This window comes from Cataglyphis hispanica, chromosome 12, assembly GCF_021464435.1.
Source record: "Cataglyphis hispanica isolate Lineage 1 chromosome 12, ULB_Chis1_1.0, whole genome shotgun sequence".
NCBI lineage: Eukaryota > Metazoa > Arthropoda > Insecta > Hymenoptera > Formicidae > Cataglyphis > Cataglyphis hispanica.
In genome coordinates this window covers 3,458,154-3,476,162 of record NC_065965.1, presented here as the reverse complement: position 1 = coordinate 3,476,162, position 18,009 = coordinate 3,458,154, and the positions used below count along the sequence as shown (strand labels likewise).

General features: G+C 35.7%; 2 protein-coding genes across 5 annotated transcripts in view; one reads left to right on the top strand and one right to left on the bottom strand.

Annotated features, from left to right (window-relative positions):
• The window catches only part of LOC126853263 (uncharacterized), a 32,579-nt gene extending 26,663 nt beyond the window's left edge, over positions 1–5,916 (top strand). Inside the window, exons 7-14 of the mRNA XM_050598856.1 lie at positions 391–710; positions 2,283–2,637; positions 2,720–3,063; positions 3,836–4,211; positions 4,296–4,551; positions 4,642–4,827; positions 4,900–5,037; positions 5,510–5,916. Coding sequence (XP_050454813.1) covers positions 391–710; positions 2,283–2,637; positions 2,720–3,063; positions 3,836–4,211; positions 4,296–4,551; positions 4,642–4,827; positions 4,900–5,037; positions 5,510–5,734 — 2,200 coding nt within the window. The 3' untranslated portion in view covers positions 5,735–5,916. The remainder of the gene's footprint in view (positions 1–390; positions 711–2,282; positions 2,638–2,719; positions 3,064–3,835; positions 4,212–4,295; positions 4,552–4,641; positions 4,828–4,899; positions 5,038–5,509) is intronic.
• A 1,192-nt stretch (positions 5,917–7,108) lies between these two features.
• On the bottom strand, positions 7,109–17,478 carry LOC126853301 (LHFPL tetraspan subfamily member 2a protein). 4 transcript variants are annotated; one of them, XM_050598910.1, is made up of 7 exons: positions 17,248–17,478; positions 12,708–12,820; positions 12,227–12,332; positions 9,810–9,997; positions 9,294–9,566; positions 8,577–8,690; positions 7,109–8,313 (listed from the first exon to the last, which is right to left on the bottom strand). In XM_050598910.1, exons 4-7 carry the CDS (start codon positions 9,937–9,939, stop codon positions 8,171–8,173), a joined length of 660 nt encoding a protein of 219 aa, XP_050454867.1. In that variant the 5' UTR covers positions 9,940–9,997; positions 12,227–12,332; positions 12,708–12,820; positions 17,248–17,478; the 3' UTR covers positions 7,109–8,170. The 4 variants fall into 4 exon arrangements, with proteins under 4 accessions (XP_050454867.1, XP_050454866.1, XP_050454868.1 ...); XM_050598909.1 differs by lacking the exon at positions 12,227–12,332; XM_050598911.1 differs by lacking the exon at positions 12,227–12,332 and having other exon boundaries at positions 12,730–12,820.
• Positions 17,479–18,009: the final 531 nt, after the last annotated feature.

Here is an 18,009-nt window from a genome sequence, read left to right as displayed (position 1 = left end):
ATAGCATTTGATAAAAATAAAGGTGAATGATGAAAAAAATATTTTTTGTTGAAAGCTAAAATAATATTCTTTGAAACGAAATTTAACTGGAGATCAGCCTTCGAAAACAAATGTTTTAATCGCGAATTAAAATTCTATAAAAATTGATCGAATATTAAAAAAATAACTAATAATTTTCTAATCTATTCATTTTTCTTTCGCTTTTTATAAAGAGAACACTATTAACTTTTAATTAAAAATATCGCGGTAATTTCGGTATATTTAGAATCACACGTTACGCAAATATATATTTTATATATTTATATACAAATGTCCTAACCGACATGGAGCTCGAGAAGAAATTCCGATACACGCGTGACAGCATACGGGATGAAAAACGGACCTGTGCAGTGTGCACGAGGATCGCGTGGACGAGGAACGTCGAGCGAGCGGGCAGACGCGTGGGGGTGGCGAGGTGGCGGGTCTGGAGGACATTGACGACTCCTGCGTTGCAACGGTGACGTCGTCGGTGCCCGGAGCCGGCGGCATCCGCTCACATCGACACATTAGACCGCTCTCCCTGGCCGTGCAACCCCTCAACTACCATCGCTTGGACCCGGATCAAAGACCGTCGGCGACGATCGGCGCCAGGCATCACCCCAACATGACCAGCCAGGAGAGCATCGGGAGCTGCAGCCTGGACGTCGACCGCTCCGCGTCCGACCGATCAGGTTGGCTATCCACGCATTGAGAGACACGGTTTCCACGATTGCGAGACGCGTTATTGATAAGAGATCGTTACATTGTTATCGAGAAGGATTTCGTGGCTAAATTATTATAGCAAAATCTTAAATTTTCTAACAATGAGAAAAATTTGAAATACATATACGTTTAAAAATTGCAACATTATTTATAGATATAATCCGATAATCTATAAAGTTTCGAGAAAAGAGAATCATGATTTGGAAATTTAATAATTGACACGAATTGGATGGATTTTTAAATAATAATATTTAGATCTTAGGAAAGAAAACTTTATTGCAATGACAGAAAATGTCTCTTGCTGGAAGGATCGTTTCTCGCAGGGAATTCTCGGCGAGAACTCGGTCGGGCGGAGAAGACGCGATTAGACGCGTCGCTCAAGCGAGGTAATTCTACAGAAAAAGATGGAATGTTCGCCTGAAAAGAACGTATCTCTTAAAGTTTATCTCTTGAACAAGTTCTTTCAATTATCCTAAAATACAGCACTCTAAATTGATGCTGAAAGCTGCCCGATAAACATCCAACAGCGCAATTATCTAATCAGTGAAAATTATCTCACGTATATATATTTTACTTCGACTTTTCGCGCAAAAAATATTATCGAAAATTAACTACAAATTCTGATTTATACATTACAGATTAGTAATTTATTGAAAAAAGATTTTATGCGTGACTAGCTTAGACTTGTATACCTTTTCCGTATTATTACATTAATTCTCAGGTACTCAAGATTCATGCAGATTTTCGAGACATCAAGGTTGTCCTCCGGGGTCGCCGATCTCTCCCACTGTTACCTTCTCGCAGGTCGCGGGCGCTTTTTGCTCGCTCGAAATGCCGATCGGATTTAGACCGTAGGCAAGCGCACCAAGTGCAATGCTTCTTTTCCTCATCGTTGCCAAGAAGGCGTTGACGAGATGCCCGCGAGGGACTCTCTGCTCAGTGTTCCAAGACCGTTGCCACGATTTAGACGAGCGTGAAGAACTGTCGTCGGTACATCTCGCTTCTGTGAGGCGTGCCTTAGTCGATTGCAGATTAGAACTGTGTGACTAAGTTTAATTTTTCCAAATTGTTTCGACGAGCTTGGAATCACTCCATTCGTAGAAAATAAGGTCGCATTGCGCGGCAACGATGTGAATAAGATTCGTTTAACGTGAGTTGGTATATGTGTAATCGCGTGGGCAGTGCTTTTCGAAGGTGAATGTCTCGTCGGTTGAGTTGGCTCGCGAACATTTGATCAGTTAATGAGAACACGGTGAATTGAGTTATTAGTGAATTTACATATGATCTAAACGTGTATTTAAACGCGCGATTTAAATATTTACTTGTATAATTCTCGATTTATACAACTCTAGTTGTATATCGTATAATTAATGCAGAAGCTAATTTTTCAAAATTATCATCTTATTCAAATCTTATTCAATCTTGCAATGTGACATTTGCGCTAGTGTCTGTTATTAATTTTAGTTTATACGGATTGTAAGATCATAAATTGAAACTGAAGAAGAAGAACGCTTTTGCTACTTTGGAATTTTCTCTTTCAGAGAACACCGTAGACTCCGTATCGGAAAAGACGCTGCACAGTTTGAATCTGTCAGCGTGCAACGGCGAACCAGTGTCGTCACCTGAAAATTTGGCGAACGGTAGCAGCGAAACGTTACAGAAGTCACACCTCACCCCCGATGAAAAGAAGCTGAATGTCAGCAATGTATGCGGCAGCCCGGAGTCGGAGCAGGTGACGGCAGCGAAGAAACCAAGTTATTTGGGACTGGCGTGCAGCATAAGCGGTTACTCGGGAATCACTAGGTACGACAGCAAACTGAGGGAAGGATTCCGCTCGAGAGACAGCAGTCCTGGCACGAGGCTAATCACGAGGGACACGAGTCCTGCAGGTTTCAGGTAAGATGCTTGCATTATATTCACTTTTTTTTTTTCGTAAAACACATATCGGTTAAACAAGTATTTAAAAAAATGTTAAAAGATCCAACGAGAATCTCAGCGTTCCAACGCCCCAATATCCGCCTAAGAGTCAATCGATATCGCCGCTAGCGATGGACAGGCAAAACGGATTTACGAATGGTATGAAGGAAGAGTGCAAGGTCGAGACGTACATGGAGAGCAGAAGCTCGATCAGCATATGTCAGGGTTATTCAGAAGTCGATAAGGGAGTATCGTTACACACGACGTTTCCCGATCTCAGTCCTATCAGAATGAGCACTTCTGCAACTAAACGGAGCCCCGGCTTGTCGCAGATGATGTCCTGCGGTCAACAGAACAAGTCCTACAGTACGGGTTTCTCCTCTCCGAAGCAGGACGTTGCTAATCGTAAGAGACTCTTTTTAATAAACAATTTTAATTGCTAATTTTATCATATTTTTTAATAGTTTTCCGTATAATTTTTTATTTTTTCCTGAGAAAGAGGATTTTACATTAAAATAACTTTTTTTGCTATTATTAAAAATTAATTTGTGACATTGACCAATACGAAATGATGCGTATATTTTTTTTCTATTAAATAATTTTATCGATATTTAAATATTGATCGCTGTCGCTATATTGTATCGACAATTCCTTAGGTCATGGTATCGACTTATATTTGTTTTGACATTATTATTGACGTTTGACAAATGCTTTTTGTGGCGGAAAACACACTGTTGGTATTTATATGTTATTGGTTAGTTTTTCTGTACTATCTTGATCTTTGTTTGTAAATTCTTTTTAATGTTTGGATTTCCTTTGGTAAAATTTACGACTGCTAAATCTCATAATTAATCTAATGAAACTTTGAGATTTTTAATTGCCAGAATCTCTAATTAATACATTTTTATATATTATATTACTATTTCACAATTTATATTAAATAACTTATATCTCGTTTTATTGTTATTTCTTGGTTGTTATATCATAAAACTTATTTTTTTTTTATTTCTATTATGTAACTAAAGATCCAAAGAGGATTAAAATATTTAGCGTGATATAATATTTTGATATTAATTTTTATCAATTAAATTTTTTCTATTTTATAGTTTTACTTATATTTCATATCATAAAGTCTTCTAAATTTGTTCAGTTAATTCAATTTTTATTTTTTATATAGTGTCAGATACATCATTTAGTGATGCTAGTATTTTGAACGGTTCGACGGCGGAAGTTGAAAGTCAAGTGATAAATACTTCATCGAGCAGCGAAAAATCTTTTATTCAGCAGCGAGTGGAACGGCTCTATGGCCCGGGTGCTCTGGCACAGGGTTTTTTCTACAAACGCAGTACCACTAAGCTAAACACCAGTGACAGTAATTTCAATAAATCCAGTAATAACAATAACATGTCGGCAGACAACGCGAATATGGAAGAGTCTTTGAAAAATCTGCCTGTTTTGCGACATCTGCGCCCGGAATTTCGGGCACAACTTCCCGTAGTTGGTAGTAGAAAACTTACGGACGGAACGGAACAAGTTATAAAATCTCTACAAAGGTGAGCATTTTATCCACAAATAAAATAGTAATTGCCTTTATTTTATTTTCTTGCCTTAGTGACGAAATACTTTTACATTTTTAGGGTAACACCAACAAGAAAAACAGAGCAAAAGACTCCTACGAATTTACAGAATAGCATAACGAGAATTCCGATTACCATAGAAGATGACGCACCGAAGCGTGATACTAGTAATAAAAGCATATCTGATCAACAGCTAGCGGCGCCGAAAGTAGTGCTACCTGTATTAGAACCTAGCACTAGTTTGACGAACATAGCGAAACAGACTCAAGAGACGGAAAAAGTAATCGAAGAGAAAGATGGCCATTACTTTATGAAGGTAGTTGAGAAAAAATGCATATAATATTATACGCGACGCAGGCGTGATTCCCGGTAATATGTATAAATTCACAGAGAAATTTGTTTCTAGTTATTGAAACAAGAGACGGATAGGTTACTCTCGTTGGCCGCATCTGCAGAGGCTGAATTAGCCAGCGGCGATACCGTCGCACTGCCAGAGGAAGCAGCTGGTAAGCTACGATCTGCTGCGGGAAAAGCAAAATTGTTAACTTCGCAGAAGATGCAGCAATTCGCAGGATTATGTCAAAAGAATATTGTAAGCATTATTTTAATTGTTTTTTAACTTATGCAATTACATTAAGCTCAACTAACGCTTCTGATAATTTAGAATCAGGTACCGGGTGAAGAATTTCCAACGACGAATGAAGACCTAGCTGGCTTTTGGGATATGGTAATGTTACAGGTTGTACAAGTGAACGAACTTTTTGACCAGATAGAAAAGCTGAGAACATCACAGTGGCAAGAGGTACGTTTAAATATTATTAGAATTAATAGAAATTGGCTTTTATATTGCATCTGTGAATCCAATATTGATTAGGAAAAGTGACAAAGTTTGAAACTACCTCGTTAAAAAATAAATTCAAATTATTACTGGTATCAAATCCGATGAAACGGAAGATTTTGTCCGTGTTGTTTAAAAATTTAAAAATAGGATTTACAATGTCAAATTTAAGTTTTTCTAATTAAAAAAAAGATTTAATGAAAATATCTATTATAAAAAGATACATGAAAAAAATAAAAGAGATATATATAATACATTTTAAATATTATATACATGATATATTTTAAATATTATATACATAATATATTTTTAATGTAACATTTTTTGAATTTTCTTTTTGGTTTTATCTTCTTAAATAAAAATTAAACAGTTTTTATAACATTTGATGTTCCGCGATTACGATTTTTCGCGGTTATATCATTAACATTTTGTGCAGGTCGTGCTGGATAAGAAAGCTGCGGCAGCCTCGCAACAGAACGGTAAACGACGGGTCATATCGGTCCACAAAGCAAAACCGACCGCGAATAGCGAGGCAAATAAAAAGGCGCGCGAGGCGAGAGAACAGGCACGACGACAAATGATCGAGGAGCGAAGACGAGCAATGCGCTCTAATGCGCAGAAGATCGATAATTCCGTCGAAATTTTCGCTCCTGAAACGTAACGATAAATCGTTGCACATTGAATCGGAGCTTGAACGAGCAATACGATCACTCGGCATTGCGCCTCCTAGGGAATATTAATATGTATAGACTGTCGGCTCTCAAATGCAGAGAGATAGAGAAAGAGAACGAATTTGTATGAGATGATAACATCAATCAGCAATCAGCTTTAACAAAAATCAAACCCGCTTGTTATAATTATTCATATCCAAGATATCATCTTTCGCGCGCGCGCGAATTATATGCATACGAGAAACGAGAAAGTATTAAGCAGATATCGTGTAATATATGTGTTGAAATTGCAGAAATTTAATATTATTATTCACGAGAGAGAGGAAATAAATACAAAATAACATGAAGAGCAGGAATTTACGTTCCATAAAGATCTCTCATTTTTCATCGAGCTTTGACGTGTCACATATTATCTTGAGCATTTTAACGCAATAACGCGATATGATCGCCTTTTGTCCATAAAGATATTTTATAAACGCGAAACGTAAAATATTTACTATAACACTTTATTTATAGAATTGTTTTTCTACATTATGTATCGCAGCGGGGGAAGGGGGGGGGCAAACATTATTAATTTATATTTATAAAAAGATAGTAAATTGTATGTGGGTGTTTAAGAACTGGTGATTAAAAAAGAAACATATACACAGTTCTGTAAACATTCTCAACAATGGAAGTCAGTCGTTCTTTGAAAGTCCAGAAACTGTCTAGGTTGAGGAAGGGTGGTGAATAGAAAATAAAGAGATATTAAAAGTATTTATATTATATATATATATATATATATATATATATATATATATATATATATATAATGATTCTGACGCAATACTGTTTTCTGATTTTCTTGGCCAGATTTAATTGTGATAACTTGCAATTTTTCTTAATCTAGACAGGCAGTTTATTACGTAACTTATGTATGTAAATAGAATATTCACATTTGCACAAGGTCGACTCTATGCCGAGTGTTCGCCTAATAATTTTTTCTATCAGATATCAATGAAGTGTTCTCGTTGAATGAAATATCGTCGACAGATAAGAGCAGGAGTAAAAAGATTCCTATTACTCTTATTATTCTTATTATCATTGTCTCATAATGCGATTAATATTATTTTATTATTATTATTATTATTATTCTAATTATATGCAATTATATAAGTATATCCTCGTGTCTCCCGCACGAAACATGGACGTGAAAATTAGTCTCGCTCTCTTCTTAGGAATTTTCTGCACAGAAATGTTGTTTCTCCAAGTTTCGCGTGCGAGACTCCAATGCGCCAGAAGATATAAAATGGTCGTGTTTGATAAATCATCGAATATTGCACATAAATTTGAAATGTTTGTGGGAAAGAGAGATACACTAGATGTATGGCAAATGATCAATAATATCTTTATTATTACGGTGCGTCACACGCGGATCGCAGATAATTCGATTGTGATCGACAAACATGTCACTCAATGTCTATGATCCGCCGAATTTGACATTCCCCTGCGATAAGAACATCTCTCTCATCACATTACATCAATCTCTATTTGCATAGTTATACGACTGTAGTTACTGCGATCAATGGTCAGCGATTTTAACGGCAAGTCATCAACCAAATAACACTCATACTTTAAGTAAATAATTGCATCGCGCGTTACACACGAGTTGTATAATCACGATTTCGTTATTTGCTCCCGTTACATTTTCCTATCATTATCAGTTATACTTGTTCTTTTTCGAAATTTTTGTATAAATTCGCTCATGTAATTATTAATTGTTGATTCCCTTGGTGCCTTCATTATTTATACTTATGTATATAATTGATGGATATGTAAGCTGATAATTTTTTATGTACATGTATCTATTTAAATTATACGTTCGATCGAATTTCAAACAATATGTTGAAAAATAATTATAAAACAAATAAATTTCATTATTTATCAATCAAACTTGTTGATAAAATATGAAGAACATAAAAAATTAGTTAAGCAGATGCTTATAAGAGAAATCATATTGTTATACATATTATCTCTTGTTGCGATAATACATTTATTCTCTTTACATCGAGTAAACAAGTTCGAGCACATACATTTATGATAAAATTATTTGCTTTATAAAATATAAAATAGGAATTCTGCAAAAACACTGCAGATGTCTATATGAATTGCGATAGTAATTGTGGGAAGACGGTAAGTACATTTAATATTCTATCTCTGTCTATATATATGATATTTTGTAAATATCTTTTCTCTTCTAATCTTGTACGATTAATTCAAATTGTATAATCTCGTTTGCAAAAAATTTATTTTTGTTCTGTTATGCAATGAACACAACGAGGTGAATATTTCTTAAAATTCCGTTGGTCTCCAAGTAGGAATTTTCGTCGCTTTAACAAGGGATCCTATTGATGAGATCGGACCCCTCGCTGATTTTATTTACGCGCTCAGGCTAAGCATATTAGAGTCTTTCCTTCGTTCATTTTGTCCTGGACCTTGTCACTGGCCGTCGACTTCTCCGCCTGTCCGCTGAAAACGGCGCAGACGAAAGTAAGAGCAACGCCGATTGCCGCGCTATAAAAGGCCCAACCTAAAGAAATTATTTTTTTTTCAGATTTTTCAAAAATTATTACGATTAAGATTAATTTAATTATTTAATTTATTTTGAGAGCAGAGATCTGTATCATTTGATCTATTCTTCGAGTAGGACTACATCTGCATCATAATTATTTCAAGATAAGAATTGAACTTTAAAATATTTTCAGAGAGAATATCAAAAGCCCGATTTTAAAACTGAACTTTCAACTTTTTACATTTTAATATTAAACATCTCGGTATGTGTTTTAGATTTACCGAGACTGCAGTTAGCAAGATAAAAGGCGTCAGCTTCAGGACCGCAGATCCTCTGCACTCTCTCGGCACCCCAACCAGCAGGATATAGGATCATCCCGAAGAGGTACAGTATTCCTGTGTAAAAAAAATGCATCAAACTAGAGCGGCACATTAATTTATACGAACACGTGTTATAAGGATATGTTTTCCGATTATCTGACTTGTTAGAACTGTGGCGAAGTAAATATCGTTTTTTTAAGATTGTGTATACTCGTTGATTACGAACACAATTCCTTACAATGGAAGTTGCGCCACTTGTACTCGAGATGCTATTGTTAAGCTAAAAGTACGCTACGCACGTAGAATAGCCAGCACAAAGAGCGATCGTAGTCTTCTAAAAATTTGCATTACTCTCACTATTGTCAACATTGAGAAAAGACTGGCGAGCTTTATATATTATTATTTATATTAGATTAAACAATAATGTGAAATAATGCATCTTTCAGAAAAAAAAAAAAAAGTTACAAATTGATTTTAGAAGTTATCAATATTTTTCAACAAAAAACTTTCCAATTCTCCGCTGTATATATAAAAAAAATATATAAAACTTTACATTTAAGATATCTAAAGACATCGCTCATCATTTATAAGATTATTTCGTGTCTGAGCTAAGAAGCTTAGTATCGGAGTTTCATCATCTCATCATATCAATCCTCCTCTCTCGAAGAGTAACATTACCAGCAACGGCCTGTGCCACTCCCGCCAGATTGAAGATGCTCTTACGGCCAATGCTCTGTATGCAGCATCCCAGCAGAGCAGCCATCACGGTCACCGACATCGTGGCCAGGCCCGCGGACAAGAAAAACAGGGAAGCCTTCCAGCATCCCGGAAAGACGTTGGAATCCGTCGCGAAACCGTCGATGTTAAAATTCGCGCAATGCGTCTTGCCGAACAATCTCGTGCAACGATTAAAGATCCCGACTGTTGGTGTGTATAATTCCGTGCCGTTTTCTGAAATTTTCGAGCAAGCAACGAACGATAGAGCGTAGGTGTACAGTACGATAACGCATGTCTGTTGTAACATTAAATGGAGAGATACTTTATTTGTGACGAATGTTATCGTTGCACCATTATATATATATATATATATATATATATATATATATATATATATATATATAAGTATCCAACAGGAATTTCGATATCGTCCCATTCTCCCTCGCGCGGAAATATCTAATTGGGAAAGATATTTACTCGTATCTTTAATCGTCGGTGGTCCTACGAGCCATCTGGGAGTGATGAGGCCCGATAAAACCGCCATCAACGCTGCCAGAGACAAGAGTGTCCACAGCAAACTGCGCCCAGTTACTATCACATAACACATGCTGCCGATCGATTGCTCCTTTTGCTTTATACCATCACATTCTTAAATTGCTCGATCACTGAAAAATAACATATGAATTTCCTATAATTCACACATTGCATTAGAAAATAATAGATTTATAATTATCGACATAATTGGCAAGTAAAAATTCGTAAGAAAACATTTCAATAATTTCTTTGTAAATAGAATGCGATGTTTGCAATTAACGCGAACGCCTTCTTGCTCTTGACTGAGATTCAAAGATTTAATGAGGGAGTTTGGGGGATTCGGTCGGGCGCGCGGTCGAATAAATGCCTTTCACATGTATTTCGGAGAAACGCGCTGGTATTATTCGAGGTTCTCTGTGCTCGAGTATTAAAATTGAGGTCGCAAAACCGAAACATAGAATACACAAATCTTTGGGTTATGGCAGAGCGACTAACACAGTTCTAGCTCTTTATTCTGATTTCACGGAAATCGTGAAAGGGCATGGGATCATTCGGTCCGTAGATCTGATTCGCGATCCTTGTTTGAGTGGAATCTTCGACAGATGAACACCGTAAGGCATTTCATCCGTGAATGACTCTTGGACCAGATTCTATGTTCCTCTTCTGAAGATAGTGGTCTTTCTCGGAAATATATCTCGCGAGTAATCTTTACGAGTAAAATTATGTAAATTAAAATCAGATTTTTTATTTAGAACCTTAAGATCAATGTTAAGATTTTTTTTTCCAATATATATAGGGGCTGTAAAAGAGAAGAAAATAAAAATAAACATTTCTTGATAATTTTGTCATAATAGTTGAAACGTTGTCAAGCTGTTTTAAGTTATCTATGATGATAATATCTTTTTTGGATAAAGAAAAGAGATACATTAAAAGTGGATTAATCTGAAGTAATGCTTCATCTTATCTTTCAGTTAGAATAGCTTTGGACTCTTTTTGACGTGTTTGTAAGGGCGGCGTCTTTTACACCACACGTGCTCGAGACTGCTCTTTCTCTCCCCGAGATTCTTAGTGCTCTTCAAACCCGCAAACTTAATCGCTTTCGTCCTCTTACTGCCAATTGAAGAACATCACTTTGATCTTGCCGACGACGCGGTGAATCGACGAAGCTAATTGTGAGATGCGATCTATACGCATCTCGAATAAAAAAATGTATTTTAATAACTCGATTATACGTTTGGAATATTCGTAACAATATAAATCAGTTCCCCGATTTGAAATATATTTTCTAAAATTTAGAGACTTTCTGTTTCGAATAATAATATATTTATTAAAATTTATTTTTATTTTTGAAAACTAAATATAAATAAATTTTACAGGATATTATAGTAGTATTATTGTGCATAAGATATAAGAGAAATATGTCGCACGTGGTACAGTTGTCATTTTTATTTCCGTCACCTCTCTCGGGCTTGCGACTCGCAATCACTTCAGAAAGTGTATTTACTTAGGATCACACCCTAATCGCTGTTTATATATTTACATTCTCTCAAATACAATATTTTTCTGACAAGAAGTGACGTTGATATATTATGAGGGTATCTTTAGAAAACCATTTTTTTAAAGTCAAATTTATTTTTTTTTCGTTTGACGATTGCAAATTTATTTCAATGATAAATTATTCTTTCCGAATAACACAATGCGAGAAATACCAATAACTTTTTGCTTCCCAAATTGACCATTAATTAAAAATAATTAAGTGACTCTCATCCGTGGCTGTCTTGTCACTGAGATAGAGACTTATCGTTTCCACTTAAACGATTTTCCATCACGTTTAGCTCTTTGTTTCGGCGTCTAGTGATCTGTCCTTGCACATGATCGGGAATTAATGAGCCATAGTTAAATTGACAATCTATAGATCGATAAGATTCGAGCAGACGAAGAGATAAACGTGGCATCGGACGCGTGGGCAGGCTGCTGTCTGCGTCAATAGACTAACAACTGCACGTTTTTTTTTTTTTTATTTTAATTGCCGGCTTCACATTGTTACGTAGCTCTGCCACGCCTTTCATAATGCGATACAGGCTCCTTTCTCTGAGAATGCGCCAGCCACCGTCGTGAATTAATCCTTAAACTTGTTGTATCGAGATCTCGACACGTGTATATTGTAGAAGCGCGCGGATCTCTTTCTGGCTCATTATTATTTTAATCGTCATTATTTATTAGCATACTTTTTGACAACGAATGCAGTGCGCGCTTTAGTTTAACGTTTTTTAATCTGCAAATGTGTTTTCACACAATTTGGTAGAAGACAGATTTATTATCATGGTGAAATCGAGCACAGACGCTAGATTTAGACTTACAAGGAAATTATTAGTATTCTTTGCTGAGTTACGATTTTTTGACCATGAGTTACCGGACAGAGGACCCATTGGCGGATGACTAATGGTCGGAGCGTCTGCGCAACGGCTGGAAAAGAGGAGGGACGATATTGCATTCCGCGAAGATGCGTGAGCCAAATGAGAAATTCAGATGCCACCCACAGATGCGGTCACAATAAGATTAAATATATTATATAATTCCTTGGGAATGGACATACAAATATATTTGACAAAATTGAATAATTGTTTACATTCAAGATAGAATTTTAATCTATCATTGAATTATAAACATATTAAATGACCGTGAAGAAAGTAATATTTCATTCAAATTTTAATAAAAAAGTCATCCTTATGAGAAAAGATTTCTTAAAAAAATCTGTCAATTAATGCGACGTTGATCATTTTAATTATTTTGAAAGCCTCTGCCTGTTGCATCTAAAAACAAGACATCTACTCTCCTTACATAATCTCGCGAGTGTACTAACGCCATATGCGAGGCAGCTGTTAGACAGGTGCTCCCTTGCATCTTGCATCTCTTGTTTTCATTCTCCCTCTTCGCTCTTTTCGAGATCCAGTCTGCAAGAAGAGAGATAGAGAAAGAGAGATTTATTTTTTCTTCTCTTTAGCTTCACCGCATCTTGCTTACACCATCGATTTTACTCATAATGATTTATCGCGATTCCAAAAGTGATCTTTTTTCAAATAATCGATTGGTTCTAAAGTCGTTCTGAATAAACGATCGAGAGATTTGGGATTATCAGAAAATCTAGCGAGAATATAATTAATATCCGATTTGCTCTTAATTTGCATATACATGAATCATATAATAACGAGGACAAATCAAATATATCTGCTGATTATTGTTTAATACTTAAAGAAATATTACTCAAGTAAAGTGTGTAGCAAGAGATTAAGTACGGTTACATTGTAATATAAATTAACTATTTATCTTGACATATAATATAGTAATTAATAATCTTTTATAAAGTTATATTACTATATCAATCTTAAAACTTAAGGATATATATTTGATTTCAATGTAAAAACTAAGAAAATATGTGCAATGTCTACGACAAAAAATCAAAGGAATTTTTGTCGATCGATATATACTGGAACTTGGGATCAACAGGAAATGTATGATGCACGCGAGAAATTACTTCCGATTGTAAGTTCAGTGAAACGTTATTTACGAGCGAATCGTACCGCGTGATAACACCGACGCGAGGTTTTATCCATGGTTCTAGCATAACGACGGGTTAATTAAGGAACAACGACAACGACCTAACGGTGCTCTCACGTTAAAGACCCGGCAATTAAGATAACCGTCGTTGATTGGTCTTAAATCCTGCGTGCGAACCGTTTGCTGTGGAGGCTCTGTTTAATTACGATAATTCCGATTATGACGGTAGCTGTATATTATATTTGTAGGTCAACGTAAGTGAATATAAGTTGTCACATTTTATATGATATGTAAAATACTATTAATATTATGTGCAATATATATTATGAGTTTTATGTAAAATTATTATGTAAAATATCATTAGAAGTAATCGAGTAGGATCTTTCTCGATAAGTTTAAAAAATATTTTATTTGTTATTTTTAAATGATTGGCATATACGTTATTTAGATTGGACACGCGTTGAAAATGATTCAAATATATCATCGGATCTGACGCGAATTTGCGATGGCACTTTGCGCACTCTCGGGTAAATACAAACGTCATTAACGAGCTAATCTCGATTCTCTGGAAGTTGCACATTTGCCGCCCGCATCTGCGTGCATATATTTCTGAGCGCGCGGACTAATCGCCGCAAGGCCAGCACGATTAGATTCTATTCGTTTTAGCCGCATTTCCTTTTGCGCTCTCAGCGTTTAAAATAAAATAGATGTGTGTTCAGGTTCTCCGGAGAGAGAATGAGACGAGGAACAAAATGCAGGGAGTGTAACTAAAATGAATAAACTGACAGACGATTCCACGAACGCCATTAATCATCGCGGCTGCTTGAAATCGAGCTTATTTCCGCGCTCTTGACGTTCACGCAATCTTATTTTAATACATTTAGGATGTTAACTAATTTTGCAACTAAGCAAGCAAGAGATAAATCTTATCAAAAATTTGTAACAATAATTATATAGAAACGATAATCATTATTTTTCTTATACAGTTAGCCGAATTTTGAATTTATTAGATTCTTTTACCAAGAGAGACCGGTTTCTCGCGGTAAATTGCCGTGACTTCGTGGCTACTCCTCCTGTTAAATTCTCGTGTTTACGTACGCGAGGGCGTGTTAATGCGAAACTTCTCGGTGCGATTTGTTTATCATTTTTGGCGAGCATCGCTGCCGGTTAAACATTAACATTCTCTTTCGTTGCCGGGAGCATACACGCACGCACGCACGAATGCATGCACGCACTTACGTGGCTTCATTTATGCGCGCACACGCGCGAGTGCTCAGCCAATTTATATTTATGATGTATCAGGCCTCGATGACACAGCGACTGGCTATGCTGGTCGCGAACCAGCCGAGAGAAGAGGCAAGGAAGAAAGGAAAAGATAGGAGCAATAGACACAGAAGAGCGACTGGTGTGGACAGAGTGGAAAGAGAGAAACAGGGAAGAGAAAAGAGTGTTAGAGACGAGAGAAACACCCACGGAATGTAAAACGGTCTGATCGCTTGTCCTTTTGTGGGTTACTGCCACTTCCGTTCGATTTGATTGCGAAAGAGTGAAAAATTCGTGACGCGAACAATACACCGTGCAACCGAATTGTTTAATATTAAGAGGGCGTAATTTTGCAAAGTCAAATTTTTCATAAATTAAAAGACTGCTTTATTCAAAAGAAAAAAAATTTTCTTTTTTTAATCGAAAAAAATAGCAATCGCAAAATCGTTATTGTAGAATTAAAATTTTTCTCTCGTCATAATATTCTTCAAATTTTTTTCTTCTTTTTTTTTATTGAAACATCTTAATTTTCCATTTGAGAGAGAATAATCGGTTCGACTAACAGTCATCATTGTATTCTTCAACTCATTCTTCTGTTTGCTTTCAAGCTACCACGTGTTCGGCCTACTCGTGCATTTGCGTGAAATGACACGCGACGCATTTTAATTGCTATTCACGGATTATTCGTTTTAAATAATGCGCGCCCATGCGTGACATTACTGCTTGAGAATTCTTCAAAGGGAGAAGAAACGGATTTCCCGATAAAAGGCGCAATCACATCCGTGAGAATCCGCAGAATCTATTCTGCGATTTTAATTCACAAAGAGAATAAAAATAATTTTTTGTTAGAATTTATAATCACATTTTACAGAATCACATTTTACTGAATGAATTAACGCTTTCAACAAGCGCTTATGACTTTTATCTGCCTTTTAGTTTGTTACATTCTTCTTAAGTCTTTTTTCTACGTTCTATTCTAAGTATATCTGATGTCTCATTTTGATTGACTTTTTCAAAACTCTTCCCTCGTAGTTCTTTCATCGTTCCCTGTCTCATCCATCCAACTCTGACCCACTTGAAAGCCGAAAAGAAAGGGCCCGGAAGGTCCCACACAGAAAGCGCGGGGAACCCCTTTTGTTCATCGAGTCGTTCTCCAGACACGAGTCGCCCGCATTCCTTACATAAAGAAAAAAAAAAAAAGCAAACCAGCCTCCTTCTGTGCGAAGAAAAAAAAGAATAAGGTGAATTTACAAGTGAGCGTGACTGTACTAAGCGGTCGACCAGCTGCACCGAGTGCATCGGCAACATCTGGAGAAAAAACGATTTGATCTCGAAGGATTTCCCTGTGTTTTTACATTTTACTATACGCAATGCAAAAAGCAATCATGGAAACATGAATAGAGAGAGTTTCATAATTCGTACTGAAATATCGCTGACATGAGTCTGGAAATTTAAGATACATCTTCTCGCAAATAATAATTATTTATCTCCTTTCTCTTTCATGTATGGTATCTAGTTTAGATAAAATAAATTATTTTATATCGATTTTATTCTCTCTTATATAATTTCGGAGTCATAATCATCTTAAATGACTATATATATATATATAGTTTTCCCATTTTAGAAACTATACGTAAATAATGCGCGAGACTTTCTTGCATAAACAGAGTGCACAAACGCAGCGATATTTGAAACATTTCATGGCTATCTCATTTCACTGACAGAAGATCAAATTGCTTATCACGCGTAGAATTTGCCAAACTCTAAATCATAGTTAGGGCTACCAATTAATTCCCTTTGAATTAATTCGCATGTTATTTTTCCGTCATTCAACGAGTTATTTCTTTGAAATAAATGTAAATACGTCTTGAAAATAGTCTTCGAGAATATATAACGAGAAATAGAAAAGAATCTGTTGATCGGTCCGCGAAACAAGCTCCTGAAAGCGAGGCAATACGCGGTTTAATTGACGAGCGTGTCGTCTACATTATGTCGTAATTTGTACCAATTTAGCGATTATGCGTCGCATAAAATTAATATTAATGACTGCGAGCGTGCAGCGAGCAGTCTCTTCGTGTAAGGATCAAAATGACCCTGAAAGAAATTCGAAACCACCCCGGGATGCATAATTCATAGTATCGTGTTCGTGTACGATTACGGCGCGCCTTGACATCGTGATGTAAACACTCGTAAATTGTTGCAATCGGCAAGGGATGCACTCGTGGATGCAAAGAATTGCGAAACACTCGCGGGCGAAGACTTATGTAATGTAAATCTCTTTTGTATTAGCGTCGAAATATTCGTAATAATAATTTCTATTAGAAAAAAATTGATGCCACCACAAATTTCGATTTTACTCCAAAATTACTATTAATTATTAATTAATTTAAGAGAAAAAAAAAGAGAGAGGGAGGATGAAATGTGTATAAAATATATATATGAAATAATTATATTATATAAATATATAGAGGCACATTAATTCTTTATTAAAAATTGCAAACCGCTGATTGGAAATTAAATTGGTTAAAGAATTGCGGCAACAATTAGTAATACAATTTACCTTTTGCCGCTTCTATTCTGCCTTTAATCCAGCAATATATCGTAGCGAAATCGGTGCCTCATTGATAAGTGATTTTTTTAAATTTTGATATTCAGAATTGAATTGGAAATCACTTTTGACAGAACGCCCGCAATTTGTCACTGATCGCGTCTAATCTCGAGATAGGAACGCTCGAGATAGAAATGATCTACCTCACATGCGGCTCGCTGGACGCGCGAAGCACGACTGAAGAACGCGCGTCGTTCGGCGGAGGGGTCGCTATTCACTATAACGAGACGCAAACTTGTCTCAAGCCGCCGTGTAGAAGCAAGAGCAGAGAGAGAATTGGACAGTTTTATTTTGAGGGTAAATCAAAAACAAAAAAGTTAATAAATATTTATTATAATACATAAATTTTGATCGAAGAATATATCAAAATTAACATAAGAACAAAATTTTTTTCAAATGAATATAATCTATTTTATTCTAATAATTATTATTATATATTTAATTGCTATTTGAATTATATGTAATTATTTTATTACACAACAATACATAACTCTTTTGTTTAAGTATGTAGATAATATATTAATAATAAAAATGTATACATATACAAATATATTGAAATAGATTGATTATCAATGTGTAATTATTATATAGAATAATTAAAGAAATATTAATAATGCGCTTTACAGATACAGCAAATCAAAATAATTTTATATGCAATAGTGAGACTGTACAGCGAATAAATTACGGATTATTATATATTTATTTTTCATAGAG

What these genes read in the sequence shown, in the direction of transcription:
- LOC126853301 (XM_050598910.1), bottom strand. Translation starts at nt 9,939, where the DNA reads ATGTGTTATGTGATAGTAACTGGGCGCAGTTTGCTGTGGACACTCTTG. An exon ending in AGTGGCACAGGCCGTTGCTG is followed by an intron (nt 8,691 to 9,293) that starts GTAATGTTACTC and finishes TTTTTTACACAG; the next exon opens with GAATACTGTACCTCTTCGGG. An exon ending in TCTTGCTAACTGCAGTCTCG is followed by an intron (nt 8,314 to 8,576) that starts GTAAATCTAAAA and finishes TAATTTCTTTAG; the next exon opens with GTTGGGCCTTTTATAGCGCG.